Source organism: Passer domesticus, chromosome Z, assembly GCF_036417665.1.
Source record: "Passer domesticus isolate bPasDom1 chromosome Z, bPasDom1.hap1, whole genome shotgun sequence".
Taxonomy (NCBI): domain Eukaryota; kingdom Metazoa; phylum Chordata; class Aves; order Passeriformes; family Passeridae; genus Passer; species Passer domesticus.
Genome location: NC_087512.1, coordinates 69,873,160 through 69,891,482, shown reverse-complemented (window position 1 = coordinate 69,891,482; position 18,323 = coordinate 69,873,160). Strand labels below are relative to the sequence as shown.

Below are 18,323 nucleotides of genomic sequence, written 5' to 3'. Positions count from 1 at the left end.
TTAGAACTACTACGTAACTGTTAATGTATTTTGCAGCTATTTTTTTAATCAGAACTGCCATAAAACTGTTTTCTAACATTATCTCCCTCTTCATATATTCAACAAATACATGCCTCACTCACTAGACACAGTTCATTTCCCAACTAATTTTAACTCCCCCATTCTACATTCATTTTATAAGGAAATGTTGTTGAAAGCTTCCATGTTTCCAGGACAGAAGAAAAGTTTAATCTGCATGTCCTCTAAAACAAATTTCTTACAAATACCTGTGTGATTAACTGTATTTAAGGACTGCTTATTGTTATTGTTATCTGCTTTGCAGATTCTGCAGTCTAAGGCTTCTGTACCAACACAAAGCAAAAGATTATGTTCAGTTGTTGCATTCTTTAAATCAGACACAGTTTTATTAAAAGAGTGGATAGCAAGAAGGACTCACAGACAGAGGGAAAATGTTTCCATGAGATCTGAATGAAAATGCATAACAAGGAGGTGGGGGGCAGGGGGGAATAACAGAGGGAGTAATCTGCAAGACTTCTTAGCAAGCAAATCTGCAACTTGACTTATGAGTCTATATAATACAGCTTAAAAAAAGGAAAAGCAGCAAAAAATGAAAGGGATTGCACTGGGTACTTAGGCAAGGAAAGAAATCTCTACAGTGGTCTCTTTCAAAGGAAGAAGGCAGAAATAGCAGCATTTTTTTTCTTCTGTAAAACATCCATATATTTGTTATGCTTTCTGAACTTTGTGGACAAGGCCACCAGGCAATGACCATAAATTCACAGAATAGCTGGCAGATCTTTTCTCAAAAGTTTCCACTATAAATGGATGTGAGTGAAAGAGCATGAAAACCTGTACAGAGCAATTACCACAACAAAGTCTTCAGCTTTCTGAGGAGACTGCTTTTTCTCCTTTACTCTTACTGATCACACAATCTTTGTTTGGACAAGCAAATATACAGAAAGAGCTTGGTTTAACATTAATCCCAGTAGCATAAACAGAGTATCCAATAACAGCACAAACATTTCTCTGAAAAAAACCATTCTGCAACTAGAGTGAGACAGGTTCCTTGAAACATTCATTCTACTGTGAAATCTAACAGTGCCACTGACTAACAGCATGTGGGAACTCGGTTTGTGAAACACAGCAGCAAACAGTAGCACCCAGGTCTTAAATGTATCTGATTTTGATCAACAGCTTATACTTAAATTCACAAATAAGATGGGAGAAGCAAAGACCCTGCACTTGCCTATATCTCAGCACTATAAATTTTAACTTGTCATTAACCAAGGCAAGTGAAGTTCATTGCTACCCCACTGATCTTCAGGTTACCTTCACAATCTTTTTCCCATCTCAACAGAAAGTGTCCTAGAAACAGCATGCAAATAAATACCTGGAGAACCAGAGCTGAAAGGTGAAAAGAAATCCTGGAGGAGTCAAAGAGAGAAAGGCAGACTTGGGAGATGATAGAAAGATGCAAATAGCACCTGGCTGTTGGCAGCCAGGAAAGACAAGTGCTGGCAAACACAACACAAATGGTAGAATGTGTCGTGCAAAGTGTTTCAACAGTACCAGTGAGTGTTGGAGGGGGAGAAATTATGTCAAGAAATTCAAAGATACCAACTTTTTTACCAGAAAGTTGATAGAATCAGCTCCACTCTGACATTTAACTTCAGCAAGTAGCTAAAAGATAATCCACACATGCAAGTTCATTTACAGAGCTCTTGCTACCTACCCCCGTGCATACAAGCAATTTAGTGGAAAGAAAAAACCCAGGTATTAGATTTCTTTGTATATTTTTGCCTGTTCAATTCTGTAAGTGGTGAACAATGCTGCAAACACCATCTTCTACTAATCAAACCACATTTTTGCAACTATTGACAGGTGCCAAGAGGATGGTGCCAGACTCTTTTCAGTGGTGCCCAGAGACAGAATGAGGAGCAATGGCCATCAACTAAAACACAAGAAGTTCCACCTGAACATGAGGAAGAACTTTTTTATGCCAAGAGTGGCAGAGCACTGGAACAGGCTGCTCAGGGAAACAGAAAGACATTCCAAACCCACTTGGATGTGTTCCTGTGTCACCTGCTCTAGGTGACCCTGCCTTGGCAGGGAGATTGGACTGGATGACATCCAGAAGTTCTTCCAACAGTAATGGTTCTGAGATTCTGGGAAACCAAGAACTTCTGCTCCACAGGGAAAGAAGTTCTGTGAGGACCAGCTACACGAGATGTCAGGTTCACACACTAAGCACACAGGTATTTCAATTGCTGGTCTGTTCTCTGCGTTTCAATCACCTCATTTTATGTGTATAAATCAGAGGTGTGTAAAAACTGTAATCCAGCTTACTACTGCTTTACCTTACTGATGGCTTAATCCAATCAGCATCACAAGTAAAATTGACTTTGTAAAGACATTTTTTAGTATTTAAACTAGCTATTTAGGAAAGTACTTGTATACATACACACACACATATATATTTACCATATATCCAAACAGACAATGCACCAAACAATGCAAATAAAAGGCATCCACAGCAGTCACTTTTTAATGAACTAAGAAATTATTTGTCAGAGACAATTTCCAACAGATGTTCTCTTAACTGCCTTATTTCTAATGGAATTTTTCAGGCAGGGTAAAAAGACAATCGGTTTTCCAACGCCTATCATGAATTATTTTGGAATGATACATAATTTGCTCTCATTTTAATGGGTGTTTACTGTTACATGCCATTAAGAGCATGTAAATGTCAAAGGCATATCCCTGCACAAACTGAAATTTCACTTAATTTTAAAGCAATTTGTTAACTCTAGTGAACATGAAAAATGTAGAAGTCAAGAAGATGAAAGATTTTGTAACAATTTCCTGTTGATGATTTTTTTTTAAAGTCTGGACTAGTTAGGCTATTTTTGTAACTCTCTTTACCATTCTATTAGATGATAACTGACTTATTTGGCTCTCTGATCCAGCAGCTAGGGCTGGAATCTGGCAAAGCTCTAGCTGAAATCCATGGTAATCCTGTGAACGCAGTCTGCAAAACTTTACAGCACTCAAGACAACTCTTGGCACTTCAAAGACTGACAGACCTATCTAACTTAGTCACTTTACACAATGCTGGCTTCAAAATCAATTCACAAAATACTGTCATGTGAGTTTCCTGAATGAGATATAAATCATGACTTCTAAGAACAGCAGTTCCATTTTTACTTGGACACTTTAACAGCTGAGAGAACTGCTTTTCTGCATACTCATTTTACTTGACGTCACATGTTTTACATTCACCATTGATACTCAAGAGGTCAAGTGTGTGAAGAGAGGCCTCATGCAGTAACTCTGTATGAAGTTAAGTGGCAGCAGTCAAGGACATATTTCTAGTCATTTTGAAAATCACAAAGATATTTCAAAGCTAAATGAACACTATCTCCTGCAAAAGACAGCACTGTTACTAAAGAGCTAGAGATGGCCAGTGATAGACAATTCCTTTCTAGGACGCAGAAGAACATTAATGAGCACAACAGTAATAGTCCAAAACATCTATTTGTTGCTGCTGTTGATAAAATGTCATAACATCCTGTTTCCAAGCACACAGTACGACAACACCTTTATTACACATCTCCCTTCTTAGGACTCATTCTTTTATAAGAAAATAATTCTGGAATAAAGTTCAGACAACTAGATGTAGGCTGGAAAGGCAACCATGAACAAATTTTGCTTTGGTCATTACGACAAAACAAAAACCAAAACAAACCAGAGAGGGAAAGATAAAAGTCTTCAAATTAAACTGTCACTATTTCCACTGGAGTGCACTTTACAGTATTAGAGTAACAAGAAAATATTGTTAAATGTCTTCTGCCCCTCTGGTGATACTTCATGGGCTTCTAAAGCTGAAGGCCCTCAGTGAAGCAATAAAACTCCAGTTGCATTAGTTTCTTTCTGTTTGAGATGAAAAGCAAGACATCTACAGAAAGATCTGTGTCATCCAGTAGAAGCTGCTCTATTGTTAACACTCTTCTGTGACCACTCCATCCAAAAGTACCACCACATTCCCTACATCATAAATTAGAAAGGGGTTTCTTGCCCTCATTCTTCCTCCTGCTCTTAACTTCAGAACAGAAATGACAAACTAATTAAATTGAAATTTAAATAGCAACTTTATATGGTAACAGTTACCTTTGCATACATATGTAATATTCTCCCATGACTGATCTATTGTGCATTCTGAAAAATTCCTGTCTCCATTGAAATAATATCCTTCTTTACAGTGATAGTACACTCTGCTCCACAGAGTAGTAGAGTTGTCCCAGGTCATTGTTGTGTGTGGAATCAGCAAAGGCTTGCCACAGTCTATTTCTAGAACGGAGAAAAACAGGAAAACAAAACCTTGAAATGAAAACAGGCAAGACATCAAAGTGTTAAAGATGGAGGGATGAATTGTCCCAGCAAGTTACACTTAATTTTTTCCACTTCTTAGAGATTCCTAGAGGTCAAGGAGTTAATAAGAACCCAGAATTTTGTGGCTGGAGACCTTCTAGCAGGGTGAGACATTTATCCTACAAGATGACCCATAAAATAAAAGAAAGTGTCCTGATTAGAAGTGGAGAGCAAGGATCTTTGAGCAAATTTTTATGAGTAAGTCTATCTTCCCACAACACTCTCTTATCATCCACATGCTATTTATTCCTTTATTTTACCTACCATTAGTAGCAGTAGATATTAAAAAAGACACATGGTCCACGGAGTGTTGTGAAAGAACACCATCAAGAAGGTTATGTTCCTTTGTCAGTGGATCTAATTCAAGTTTGAAAAAAGATGCTGCTACAGACAAGATGAATGAGCAATTCTGAGGGAAAATTAGATAGATTATGCAAACCACTTTACAGATAATTAGAAAGCTGGGATAATTAACTAATAATTTAATTCATTTTCTCAGGTTTTGGGGACTGAATAATAAAAACAGGGAACAAAAATAATAAAAAGTGAAGATCAAATAGGTGGAATATTATTATTTAGGGTAAAATCTGCATTTCAATTCACAATGAATGTGAATCTTCAATAAAAGATTCTACACCACTTCAGTTATAAGAAGCAAACACTGTAGGATTAAAATCTTACCCTCATTAAAGCTTATATGGAGCAAAAAAGTTCTTTTAAATCCATTCAATAATTTTAAGTGATTCTGAAATTCTATTTTAAAAAAGGAAAGCAAAGAAGTAAAAACCAAAGCTTATAGAATCATGATCTGTACTATCTTTAAAGGAAAATTTAAACATGCTTATTTCAATGGATAATACATCCACCATCATGACTACCTTCCTTTTCACACACCAATAAGTATGAATGTATCTACTATAAATAATGAGAACAAGCCTTGGAATAACTAATGCACATGGAAGCATGTGCTTAACTCACGCAGTATGCAAAGAGACACAGTATGCAAAGGACAGTATGCAAAGAGACACGAAAACTCCTCCTGTTCCAGCTACCTGCCCATGGCCATTCTGTAAGCAGACTGAAATGCAGAAGCACATTCTTGTGTAACATTGCAAACCTTCTACTTAGGCTCATGACTCAGAATAAGAATATTAAAGGTCATTCTAAAAGTGGAGAGTGGCTATTACATACACATGAAGCATTCAAAAAAATTACTACATTTGATTGCAATAAACTGAAGGCTTGATCCTGGATCAAGCTGAAAAAATATTGCTTACCCAACAAGTGGAAAAGTGAATTTGTGAAAACTGAATAAAGAGTGTAATTATTCTAAAATCTCCTTACTAAGAATATGAGCCCAGATTATTTAAAAAAGAAAAAAGGAAAGGTTTTTTTTTTATCTGTCTCGCCATGTTCCATGTTATTGAGGAATTCTTTAGGCTACATTCCTCCAAATCATAGCACTGTAAGGGACTTGACTCAAATACTATCTCAAATAGCAACAGCATGTATAAGCAATCATAATTTGCAGCTGGAAACTGCCCAAATACAGGAATTTTGAAGGTATGTTGATAACTAATAGCAGCTTGATTTCTGATAGTGGCTTCAACTGCTATCAGAAAAGTAGAGTGGATATTGAACTGGAAAGAATGTCAGCAATTTAAGCTGTATTTTCATTTTATGGTAATCCCAATGCCTGACACACATTGGGATTACATTCTTGGAATGTTAACTTTTAACAATTTATTGCAACTTCATTAGCAACACAGATTAAAAAAACCACTCTGTTCAATATATGGGTTTTGTTTTTTGACAACTTTCTATGTCAGAAGACTGTATAAACTGAATGCCCAAAGAGGATGACTGATATTTATTACAATGACTTAAACAGTATCTCTGCTACACAAATCAGAAGGCAGACTGTTTGTACCTTTGCACACCAAATCAGGGCCATCCCACTGTCCTTTGGCATTGCAGACTGCAGTGCCACTGCCGCCGGCCATCAGGTACCCATGAACACAACTGTAAGTCACTTCACTTCTGTATCTGGTCTCACTCACAGATGTTGGACGTGCATTCAAAACAGAAGGTGGAGCCCCACAATCCACACCTGAGGAGATGAAGGAAGGGGAAGATAGACCTGTTAGTCAACAGGAGCAATGACAGCTGCACTCACATAAGTATTTTTTCATCTTTACCAGCTAACCCTCTTCTCCTGTAGTAATACAACATTTCCTCGGGTCCTCTGCAATATTCCCACTTTGACTGACAGTGCCATAGCTACTCCAAACATCTACTTCCAAATAAAAGGACACTTTTCTGTGTTTCTCTCAGAATAGCATGCTAAAACCATTACTCCCTCCTCAGCAAGCTGATGGTATTCAGAAAAGTCATGGTTTTCTTCTGAATCTTTAGACTCCCCTGCTTCTACAAACCTGATTACATTGGATAAGGTGGTTCTATGCTATTCAAAATGAGCAACACTCAAAGGAAGGCCAATGAGCAGAAACTGCCTTTAGAAAGCACAACTTTTAAAAGTTTACAAAAACTGTAAAAATAATGTAAAAATAACCTTTTCTAACCACAGAAAAGGTTACAACATACAATATAAAAGTTTCCTGTTGAGGCAAGAGCTTAAACAAAGAATTCAAGTAGCAAACACACACACACACAAAGAATTTGTTAAAGGTACATTTACTAGTATTAAAAAGAACCAGACTTGCTGGTTTTAGAAAGATAAGTCCTAATTGGAAAGGACTTGCAATACAAGGAGGAAATAAGTTTGACATTTTAGACTTTTGGCTGTTTCTTGGTGTATCATGTATCTTATTTCAATTAACCATAAGAGACATGCTGAGAAAGTCTGACCTGGCCTATTGTTTGATTGTAGAAATTTTTAAAAAATCACATGAAAAAGCAACTTCTGAAAAACATTAACAAAAAAAAATATCAACAACTTGCAAGAGTTACATTACACAATCTTCCTCTAGAGACCACTTGAGACTCTGGGCACTCCCTTTTTGTTTTCAAATTCATTGACTGTATTTTTTGGGGGGGGGAGAAAGTGTTACTTGTATTGTTTAAAAATTGTTTTATCTTTTCTTTCTTATGAATTTTTAGTGACAGTTAATATTGCTTTTCCAAGCCACACTGTTTTAGCACCCTTATTTTAATTTATTCACTTCTCAGAAATGTTACATTTCTGTCCATTCTTGGAGGAAGAAAAAGAAGAGAGAGAGAAGGGGAAATAATTGGAAAGAAAGATGACTGTTTCAGAGAAAGAATGAATTCTCCTCACTAAGTGACGATTTACAGGATGGCAATTCTCCCCTATAGAATTGCTATACGCAGTGTGTCTTCTGTTAGCTAGTGCTTCAAGCATAGCACTATATATACTGATACAAAGGCTTTCTAACTACTCACAGGAACACAAAAAGAATCCTGCACTCATAAGCAGTAATATTGCCAGAGAATGGATGATTAGAACACCAAAGCAAGTACATGTTTTAAAGACAGTCATAGGAAACTTAACTCTTCAGAGATGTTTAAGTGTTTGTTCATGCACAAATATTCTTAAAATTATGAAGATTACCCAGAGAAGAGGAGTGCTATGATGCCCTATTTTGCATCTACAGCAAACCTTCAGACAAAAGTTCACAAGGTGTCAGGAAAATTGATGTTTTCATGAGAGGTCAGTGATGCCTTTCAACTCAGTAGTCTTTCCCCTGAAATGCTAAAGAAATCTAGTTGTTTTCTAGGCCTCAGCTCACAGGCAGAAGGACACACTTCAGTGTCTGTAAACATGCAGGGACCAGCATAAAAAATGTCACTACACTAAAGAAAAAGGTAAACAATAATATGTCCTTTAATTTTCTTCTTTTTCTGCAAATAACCAGATCTTGAAAAAACACTTCCAGATTGTGGAAACTGTCTACTATCATTACAAACACTTCCCATGCATGAACCCCCTTAATGAAGAATTTAACAAAAATGTAAGACTCTTTTCACCTTTACAGCTTAAAGTAGCAGGTTCCCAAGTTGCATTTGCAGTGCAGTATGAGAACTTTCCTTCATTGCTGTAAAAGCCTTCTTGACACTCATAATGAACTGCACTTCCTGGTAGCAAGCTGTAGTTCCCCACAATGTAGCCATGCTTCATTTCAGGAGGGGAACCACATCCGATTTCTGCAAAGAGACTGGGTTGAAAGATCTCACAGTACATAAATCACAACACTTGACCTGTTTAAAACCAGCTAAACTAGGTGGTCACATCCCAAAATACACCTGATCTGATGAATCTGAGGGCTTACTAAAGAGGCGGAATAATAGATTTGAAGAATTGTCCTGGCCACAGTTGGAGGAACACAGGAAAGCAGTTATTGAGCTACACTTTTACTAACATACAGCTGGAGCCATTCACAACAGCAAAGATGAGACACTGCAATGTGATGGTGCTTTGCTTGGGCCAGTCTCATTACAGCCACGGCTGAATGACACTTCAACATCACAGGAGAATTTCAGGTCTCAACACACAGCTTTATTTCCCTGTGCATGGGAAAAGTGAAGCACTCTGCAGCAGATAAATTGAAATGAAATGTTCTGCCCCTCAAATCCTTCATCTCATTGAAACAGCTTGCATACAAAAGCTCCACTCCTCCAGCACATCTGCTTGGACAGGGCTCCCTTGTGCAACTCTGCAAGAAACACAATCGGTACAAACACTCCACCACAGAATATGGAGAGGCCAGTCAGTGAGATAAGAAGCAGGGTTATCAGCAATTCTAGCAAACAAAGCGGAGCACTCCAGTCAGAAAAACTGAGCAGTTACAGGCTGTGAGCTGTACTGATGGTTCTGGCAATAATGCAGAAATAAAAGCTGAATATAACCTGGGCAGCTCCTTCCACCTGGGATGCCTGTGTTCATTATATACTCTGACATCCATAGCTCACACTGCTAGCAGTTTGCATCTGTGAAAACTGACAGTAAAGACAGATTTTCAAATTGGAAACTTGGTTCTGTTTGGTTTTTTTGTTTGTTTGTTTGGGTTTTTTGTTTTGTTTTGTTTTTTGTTTTGTTTTTTGTTTGTTTGTTTGTTTTTTGTTATGGCAACGTAAACTGAACTGTTTATTTATTCTGCGCAGGAGGCACAGTATGTAATAAATTACTAAATTGTTATTTTATTATTCCTGTCCCCTCGGCTTTTTTCATTCATCTAACCTCTCTTCTCAGCTATTTAGTCTCTCTTCTCTTCCCCTTTATGTGGTGTGATTATATAAACAACTGGATTACAACACACTTCCTTTCTACTCAGAAACTAACTACATTACTTTCATAACATTATCAAGCTTCTCTGACCCTGCACATCTGAAGCACTGCTAAGAACCTGTAGGAATATCTGGTGTTGACTCCAGGATCCTGACGTCACTGGAACAAACAACACAAGAAGAGAAAAAAAAAAAACATACAGCAAGCAAAGTCCAGCGAAATGGTTTCTGCCCTGGAGAAGCACAGGCCAGAACAGGCACTACACTGTGGTGCAACATGTGATTTTATCTGCTACCAGAAACAGCATCCAAAGATTCTCACCTTTGCATGAAACTATGTTTCCATCTTGACGAAAAGAACGCTCTCCAGTTTCTAATTTATAACCATCATTGCAGTAACACATGTAGCTTCCTTCAGTATTCACACACCTTGCATTGTGACCACACAGCCCAGACTCCTCACATTCATCAACATCTAAAAATTCAGAGAAAAGTAGATGCGCTTCATAATAGGGAGTTTTGTTTTAATTCATTAATAAAGGGCCCGAGCTTAACTCTTCCTTGCAGAGTTCTACATAGCTTCTCACAGCTCTCCTAGGAAAACAAAGGAGCTTATCATTGTCTCATCTTCAAGCGTGTGGAAAGAGGACTGTTGCAATTTTGTCACTAACTATCTTTAGAATTACTGCTGGTTTACTTGACAAATAGTTTCCAATGTTATATGCTGTTCAAACAATTCCAGAAAAATCCTGTATCTGGACACCTCTTAAATGGTTACAACAGTTCATCACTAACAAGAAACTGGCTAATATTCTACACTAAACACAAAAATTACAATCTGGTGAATTTTAAATATCATCCTATTTTGTTAATCTAGCTGCTGCTGCTTCTTCTGAAAAGGTCATTGTTTGAATGAGATTGTGAAGCAATGATTTGTAACATAGCAGAATTCAAAATGGAACTAATTCATAGCTGTTAGGAACCTGAATGTCAAACAATCACATCAACAACAGAAGTTCTCTGGTATAGTGTCAGAAAATAAGTTCTACAGTGATGGCAAAAAAAAAAAAATTTAAAAAATTGTGCAGTTCTGGATTTATCATGCCTAAGGTTCTTTGTGATGTCTACCTGTACAGTTTGTGCCATCATTGGGAATAAATGTCTTGTTGTTGTTGGAGGCTCGGTATCCATCAAGGCAAACGCAGTAAAAACTTCCATGTGTATTATGACACAGGGTATGATTTCCGCAGATCTTGCTGGCTCCAATCTGGCATTCATCTTTATCTGTCAGTACATTTAAAAAAACATCAGAGAGAGATTAAGAAAAGTGGGGTGTCCTGCCCTCCTCACTCAGGCTCAAGTATCCAGACTTCTCCTTGCTGATTTCCTTTATAAATTATTTGGGACATAAACACTGCTGATAAGCTGCAGAACAACTGAAATGCCCCTGGATGAAAATGTGAATACAGTTTTGTGACACAGCTTAAGTTATCTAAGAGTCTAAGAGCTGCTGAAAGCAGAGGGCCCTGCTCTCTCCTTCCACTCTTCCTTATGGTGTACTCTGATTACAGTACCTCATGGAACACCTGGGTGGGGGAAATCCCAAGCACAGCTACAGTCTGGGTAGAGAACGGATCAAGAGCAGATCAGGATCTTCTGCTGAGAAGGATTTGGGGGTGTTGGTGGGTGAGAGGCTGAACTTGACCCGGCCATGAGCAGTCACAGCCCAGAAAGCCAAATGTGTCCTGGGCTGCATCCAAAGCAGCGTGGGCAGCAGGGGAGGGAGGGGATTCTGCCCCTCTGCTCTGCTCTGGTGAGAGCCCACCTGGAACCTGCACCCAGCTCTGGGGTGCCCTACATAAGGAGGACACTGACCAGGTGGGGCAAGTCCAGTGGAGGCCATGAAGATAATCATGGGCTGGAGCACGTCTCCCACAAGGAAAAGCTGAAGGGGTTAGGGGTTGCTCAGTCTAGAAAAGAGAAGGCTCTGAGGAGCCCTTATTATGGCCTTCCAGTACCTAAAGAGTATTTTCAAGTAAGCTGGAGAGGTACTTTGGACAACATCCTGTAGTTCTAGAACAAGGGGGAATTGCTTTAAACCAAAAGAGGATGGATTTAGATTTGGCACTATGAAGAAATTCATCATTGTAAGGGTAGTGAGGCACTGGAACAGGTTGCCCATAGAAGTTGTGGATGCCCCAATGCCCCTGAAAGTGTTCAAGGCCAGCTTGGACAGAGCTCTGAGCAACTTGGTCTTGTGGAAGCTGTCCCTGGCCACAGCAAAGGGGTTGGAACTGTGTAATTTTTAAGATCCCTTCCAACTTGAAGCATTCTATAGTTTTTTGTTTTCCTACAACAAGATACCTAAACTCTGTGCAGCATCCAGCAGCTGCCAGTGCTTTGTGAAAGAAGGGTAAGAGACAGGGAGGAGGAGATCACTGGTGAAGAACCACCCCCTTTAAGCACTGGTAAGCTATTACAGACACTAAGGCACAGCGTTTGACATTGTCCTTTGATTCACATATTGATATGAGATAGTCTCAGAAGGACATTATCAGCCACAGTAACAAAACGTTAAACAACACTTCCGAATATGTACAAGTCTTTTGGTGAGGAAAAACAATCCAAATATATTCTATGGGAGATTCTTCCAGGAAATGACCAAGTTTTTAGCATGCTTAGAAGAATTCATTAAAATTACTTGAGAAGGAACATTTTAGGAATTTGCAGTTTCTTTCCGTTTTATAAGCAGGCAGCCTACCTTGACAGTGGGTTCTTCCATTGCCTACAAATCCATAATTGCAGATACAAACACTTTTTCCTCCACTTTGCTGACATGTTGCATGAATGTGGCAAGTTGCACAGACATCGGGAATGGATCTGTTCACAATTACTTTAAGGACAAAAAGGCAGCATTACATTTTCTAAAGTACCTTACAACTCCCATGGTAGGAAAAAACAGCACAGAACTGAAAGTGGAGATAACATCCAGATTAAAACACCTCATTTTAAAACTTGTAGGAAAACCACAGCTATTGTATTAAAAGACTAAAGATCAAAAAAACCAGAAAAGATTAAACAAATAAATACATGAACATTTTTGTCCATCCTTCTCTTCTCTGACAACAAAGAAAATATCTTTTTGGCTTTCAGAAAGGTTTAGAAGGCATACAGTAGGTAGGTCTATCCAATGTTATTAATCTTTGGTTCATATGCATTTGTTTCTCTTTTGTCTTTATTTCTGTTTCCTCTGTTTTGCTGTGTTTCCTTCTATTATTTACACATAGACATTTGGGATACTTATCAATCTGTTTGTATCAGTGTCAATATGGTAAAAATGTTATTCCATAAAAATGTTGCTAACGTTGCTAGGAGTAAAATTACTTACAGTAATTTTAGAAATTAATTTATATTAAAAGGGATTGAGAAGCACACAACCAATTTACCATAATTTGACAGGGCTGCAAATATACATGAAATTAGAATACAATAGGTCTTTTTTCTTTGCATTCATACTTTCAGGGCATTATGTTACTTTTCCTCCATTTTTTATGAGCTCTTTTTGTTATCACACATACCCTCGCTTTCCAAATGACAAATGTGAGAAAGGATGGATGTGATATAGACAAAGCATGCGTATGCCGATGCCTTGTTACATTTTAAAATAAAGAACTAATACTGCACAAGTTGATGTCTGATGGAGGTTGACACAGAAATTTGGAATATTTTACTTTTCTAAGATAGCAGAAATTGAGAAGAATACTACCATCACTGTATATTTAGCATCTCTGACAAAATTTTGACTACTCTACAACATCTAAGTACATAATCATAACTGGAAGGAGTAGGCAGCTGAATGCTCTAGTATTTTTTTATGCATCAAATTTATCACTGTGATAAACTGCCCTTCCACATGCACAAGGTTTCAGTTTTTTCAGGGTTTTTATGAGTGCCTTAAGGCTGTGGGAAGCATCACTGATTCCTACTCCTAATTATTCATGCTTTTATATACTTCTGTATGTGCATGTTTCTGATAAGAGAGGAAAACAAAAACTGTCAGCATGCAATGGCAGCCAACACAGATCAGAAAATTTAATTTACAGCCATGGAGAGAACTTTCTCATGATACCTCAGCCTTCTGATAAGACATGGGAGTATCCTCCTCAGATTGCTGCTTCAGGAGATGTAAAAACGTGTTTCCACCCCCCGCCTCCCCTTACTAGTACAGCTGACATTTTATTACTTGTTTGCCCTCCACAACACACAATTTATCATGCCAGCACTACGGTCCCCTCACTGTTTTGGCAGGTAGGACCTCCAGGGACACGAGGTCGCTGTCACCACGTGCCGAGGAGACACACAGCCAGCGCACAGGACAGCACCCACCACGGCCACCTCCGCCGCCACGCCACGAGCACCATCACCACCACTGCGGGATGCTCCCCAGCACCGCCAGCTGCCTCCAGCGCCACCACCACGTGCTGCTCCTCCGCCACGCCACGGGCAGCCCGGCCGCGCACGCCAGCATGGGCTGCCCCAGCACCGCCACCAAGGAGCGCTCCGCCGCCACCACGGGCTGCCTGTGCCACCGCCACCGAGGGCACCCGTCCAGCCGGGCCCCTGACCCGCGCTGGGGCTGGCGCTGCCCTGCAGCTCACCGCGCCCCGGCCGCCCGCACTCACCCCGCGCCAGCAGCGCCGGCAGCAGCAGGAGCGGCAGGAGCAGCGCCAGCAGCGGCCCCGGGGCCCCGCCGCGCCCCCAGCTCATGGCCCCGCCGCGCCCCGCGGTGCTGCACGGCCCCGGCGCCTCCGCATCGCCCCTGGGGCGGAGGGCGGGAGGGGAGCCGAGGGCAGGGCAGAGCCCGAGGGCAGGGCAGAGCCCGAGGGCAGGGCAGAGCCCGAGGGCAGGGCACAGCCCGAGGGCAGGGCAGAGCCCGAGGGCAGGGCACAGCCCGAGCGGCCCCGGGCGGAGGGCGGCGGGCGCTGCTCCCCCTTATCGGCGCCGCCGCGCCCTCGGCCTCAGCGAGGCCCCTTTCCTCCCCCGCCCCACTGCCCGCAAAACCCTCTCTTTTCTTCCCTTTTTTTCTTGTTTTCCTTTTTGTTTTTTCGTTTTCCTCTCTTCCCTGGCACAACCCCTTTCCTTCCCCGGGACACCGCCTCTGCCCCGGCCAGGCAGGTGGCAAGGCTGATAAGGGCTGCTGCTGTCCATAGCCCGGGGGCGGGGGAGAAACGGATGGTAGAATTATTTACGATTCCCGGGAAGGGCAGCTGGACAGACACGCCTGTTGGTACGTGGGGCTGTGCCGGCTCCCGCCAGCCGCCGGCAAGCGGGACGGAGCCGGGAGCGCTCGGTGCCGCCCGAGCCCCGGCACGAAGCTGGCGCATCAGCCCTGCGATGTACGAAGCTGGTGCAGCCGCGCACGGCCAGCCCTTGCTGCTTGAAATAAAGTAAATAGCCCTGGCGCTCAGAGCCATCATTCATGTCCGTGAGCCTGCATTTTAGAAAGCTGCATAAACTTCATCTACAAATGCAGTTGCCCAATTACCACAACAGAGGAGTGCCAAGGCGAGGAATCGGGAAAGCATAACACAAAAGTAGAATTTGGCATATTTGATAACTCTAATGAGATTCCTGAAAAAGTTTTGCTTATATACTATGGTGGCTTTTCATAAATGCCTTTGAATGCTAATTCAGCCCAGATCTCCATCACTATTGCATTTAAGGGACATAACCTGATCTTTTCCTGCTGCATTATAACAAACACCAAACTATCACTGTCTGATTTCAAGGGACACAAAATCCAGTTTCATTGAATCATCAACTTTATTGATTTATTTATGTATGCTGCTCTCTTCCAGGTTTGAGGGTTTTGGTTTTTTTGGTTTTTTGTTGGTTTGTTTGGTTGTTTTTTTGTTTGTTTGGGGTTTTTTTGTTTGTTTGGGTGTTTTTTGTTGTTTTTGTTTGGTTGTGGTTTTTTTGGTTTTTGGGTTTTTTTGGGGTTTTTTTGTTGGTTTGGTTTGGTTTTTGGTTTTTTTTGAGGGGAGGAAGTCCTTTGTTTTTTGGGGGGTTTTTGTTTGTTTGTTGTTTTGGTTTTTTAATTACAGTTCTGCCTACTTAATCATGTATACTTGATTAAGTAGGCATATACTTGAAAATCATATACTTGAAATCAGCTTCAGCGATGCTTATTCATCTTGACCAGATTCTTCAGCAGCAGCCAGTTGCATACAGGTAATCCTGCTTTTGGAAGAACACACTACAGATGTCATTACTGCATATTTCTCCCTTAAACTTACTGAAATTGAAAGCATGCACTCTCAGTGGTGGTAAGTAGCTTATCATTATAAGGAGTCGTTCAGAGAGCAATTGTTTTGCACAACGTATTAAAATGGTTTGGAAATTACAATTTTCCACTTCCTTGGCAGCCCACTGTGTAGCAGACCTACTAATCACTGCAATTTCTACTATTCCTTTCATAAAAAGTAGTGGAAGCAACTTTTTATAATTATAAACACCTCATGCAGTAAACAGGAAAATATTTTTGGCACAAAGCCTGAAGAAATGCATCATATTTATAAAGAGAACCAATTAAAATTTTTAATAGAAATATTATTTAAAGAAAGTAATAACTATGTGTATCAGCTGAAAAAACTACAGTACCTAGATTAGAATTGACCTCCTTGTTATGTTCCTGTCTATTGTGTCTCAAACACACAATTAATTGCTGTTTAAGACATACTTCAGAACCAAATTAATAAACTACATACAAAGGCTACTTTAAATTCAATGCATGATAATAAGAAATAAGTGTCAAAATATGTTTAGAGGTTATTTGTTCTGTTCTCTGCACTACAACAAGGACAATTCTATGGTTCCTGACTTGTCTAACTTGCTCTTTATGCTGACAGTGATGTAGAATTCACAGCATTCCCAGAGAATCTCCTCCACTACTTCAGGTTTGAATCCACCAGTGAGATTCATCACAGATCACTTCTGCCCTGAGGTCACCTGCCCAAACCCTAGCTAACTGGTACAGAAAGACAATTAAAGATTCAGGAGGGTAAGACAGACTAGTGTCCCAACATGTTCATCCTTAACATCTTCAGCACATCTTACTAGTTTTACATAAAAATCTCTCTAATGAAAACACAGACTAATATATACCTATATTTTCTGGTGTGGATAGGATAAAAATTTTAATCTTTTCCTTGTCAAGCCTAAAGGAAGCCTAGTTTGTAATTACAGTGTTTCCTTCATCCCTAACGTTAAATTACCCAGAAGATGTATGTACCAGTATTTGCTCTTCTTTGTGAAAAGAGAAGAGTTGTGATGGCCAAAGTAATTCAGTTCATCCAGAGATGCTTGGAAGTTTCCTGTGCAATTTTAGCTTGCAGGTGTGTAAATGCAGATAATTGAAAATCAGAAGGGCAAGCTGGATCAAACATCTCCTCAGCAATCAGTATTTGTTCTGTCTCCTTCGCAGACAATGAATATCACCATGTCATCTAAATATCTTTATTTTTTCTCCTAAGGATTTCTGGCATAGATTACACTGCTTATTTTGACACATGAAGACAAAATATTTTATACTAATAGTTCTTTCAGCAAACACATTTTTAAAAAGAGCAAACATCTTCAGCCAGAGTGAATACATTTATTTCATCCTTGTTAACAGATCACTCAGCTATTCATTGTGCAGTTGCATTCTTGAACAGCTTTCTATCCAGTACTTCTTTCCAAATGGCAATGAAAAGGGTAACTACATCTTGATGGAAGATTCCTTCCATCTGAATTCTGTCTCTCTTGCTTCTTTAAAATTATTCAAATTAATAACTGGTTTTTGGTTACCCACTTAGCTCCCAGAATAAAAAACATCAATTGTTGAAAATTAACTCAAAATATTCAGAAATAACTGAAAAGATTGGCTGACCCTCTTCAGTTTCTATTGGAAATGCTTCAGTAGATACTGTGCAGAAGTAAAGCAGTATCTTGTTTGATTTGTTTTTAAAAGGAAATATTATCACTCAAGTTGTTTGCAGTATTTCTGTCTGTACTCTCAGGGTGCCTACACCACTGTCTCAACTCCTAGCAGAGTTGAAAAATGTAAATGAGATTTCTGCAAAAGTATTGGATATCTGAATTTGAACCTGAAATATTGAATGTTACAACTGAATGAACAATTTGCCTAGAGGATTGTCCTGGCTTGTAAAATAAGCATGTATTCTATTTTGCCATCTGTTGGGGGTTAGGCAGTTTTTTCTTATCTCTTTCAGGAACAGTGACACTGCCCGGAAGACAATGTCCTGCTAATGGGCTATATAATGTCCTGGCTTGTAAAATAGGCATGTATTCTTTTTTGCCATCTGTTGGGGGTTAGGCAGTTTTTCTTATCTCTTTCAAGAACAATGACACTGCCAGGAAGACAATGTCCTGCTAATGGGCTATTGAATTACTCACTGTGGCTGGTAAGATTAGTTACATCATCCCATTGAGAGATGCTCCACCCAGAGGGAGGAGCCAAGCATCCCTGCCACCATAAAACAAGCACTTCTGAGACCACAGACAGCCTTCTTCGCTGGATTTCCGAGAGGAATCAGGAACTGAGGCCCAGCTGCTCCTTCGCCGCATTT

General features: G+C 40.0%; 1 protein-coding gene across 1 annotated transcript in view; it reads right to left on the bottom strand.

The window, feature by feature from the left end:
• Nucleotides 1–14,498, bottom strand: part of SUSD1 (sushi domain containing 1) — a 40,976-nt gene extending 26,478 nt beyond the window's left edge. The window contains exons 1-7 of the mRNA XM_064403881.1: nt 14,376–14,498; nt 12,455–12,586; nt 10,822–10,977; nt 10,016–10,168; nt 8,437–8,613; nt 6,359–6,538; nt 4,168–4,347 (exon numbers count right to left, since the gene is read on the bottom strand). Of these exons, the coding sequence (XP_064259951.1) occupies nt 4,168–4,347; nt 6,359–6,538; nt 8,437–8,613; nt 10,016–10,168; nt 10,822–10,977; nt 12,455–12,586; nt 14,376–14,460 (1,063 nt within the window). The 5' untranslated portion in view covers nt 14,461–14,498. The remainder of the gene's footprint in view (nt 1–4,167; nt 4,348–6,358; nt 6,539–8,436; nt 8,614–10,015; nt 10,169–10,821; nt 10,978–12,454; nt 12,587–14,375) is intronic.
• Between the last annotated feature and the right edge of the window lie 3,825 nt (nt 14,499–18,323).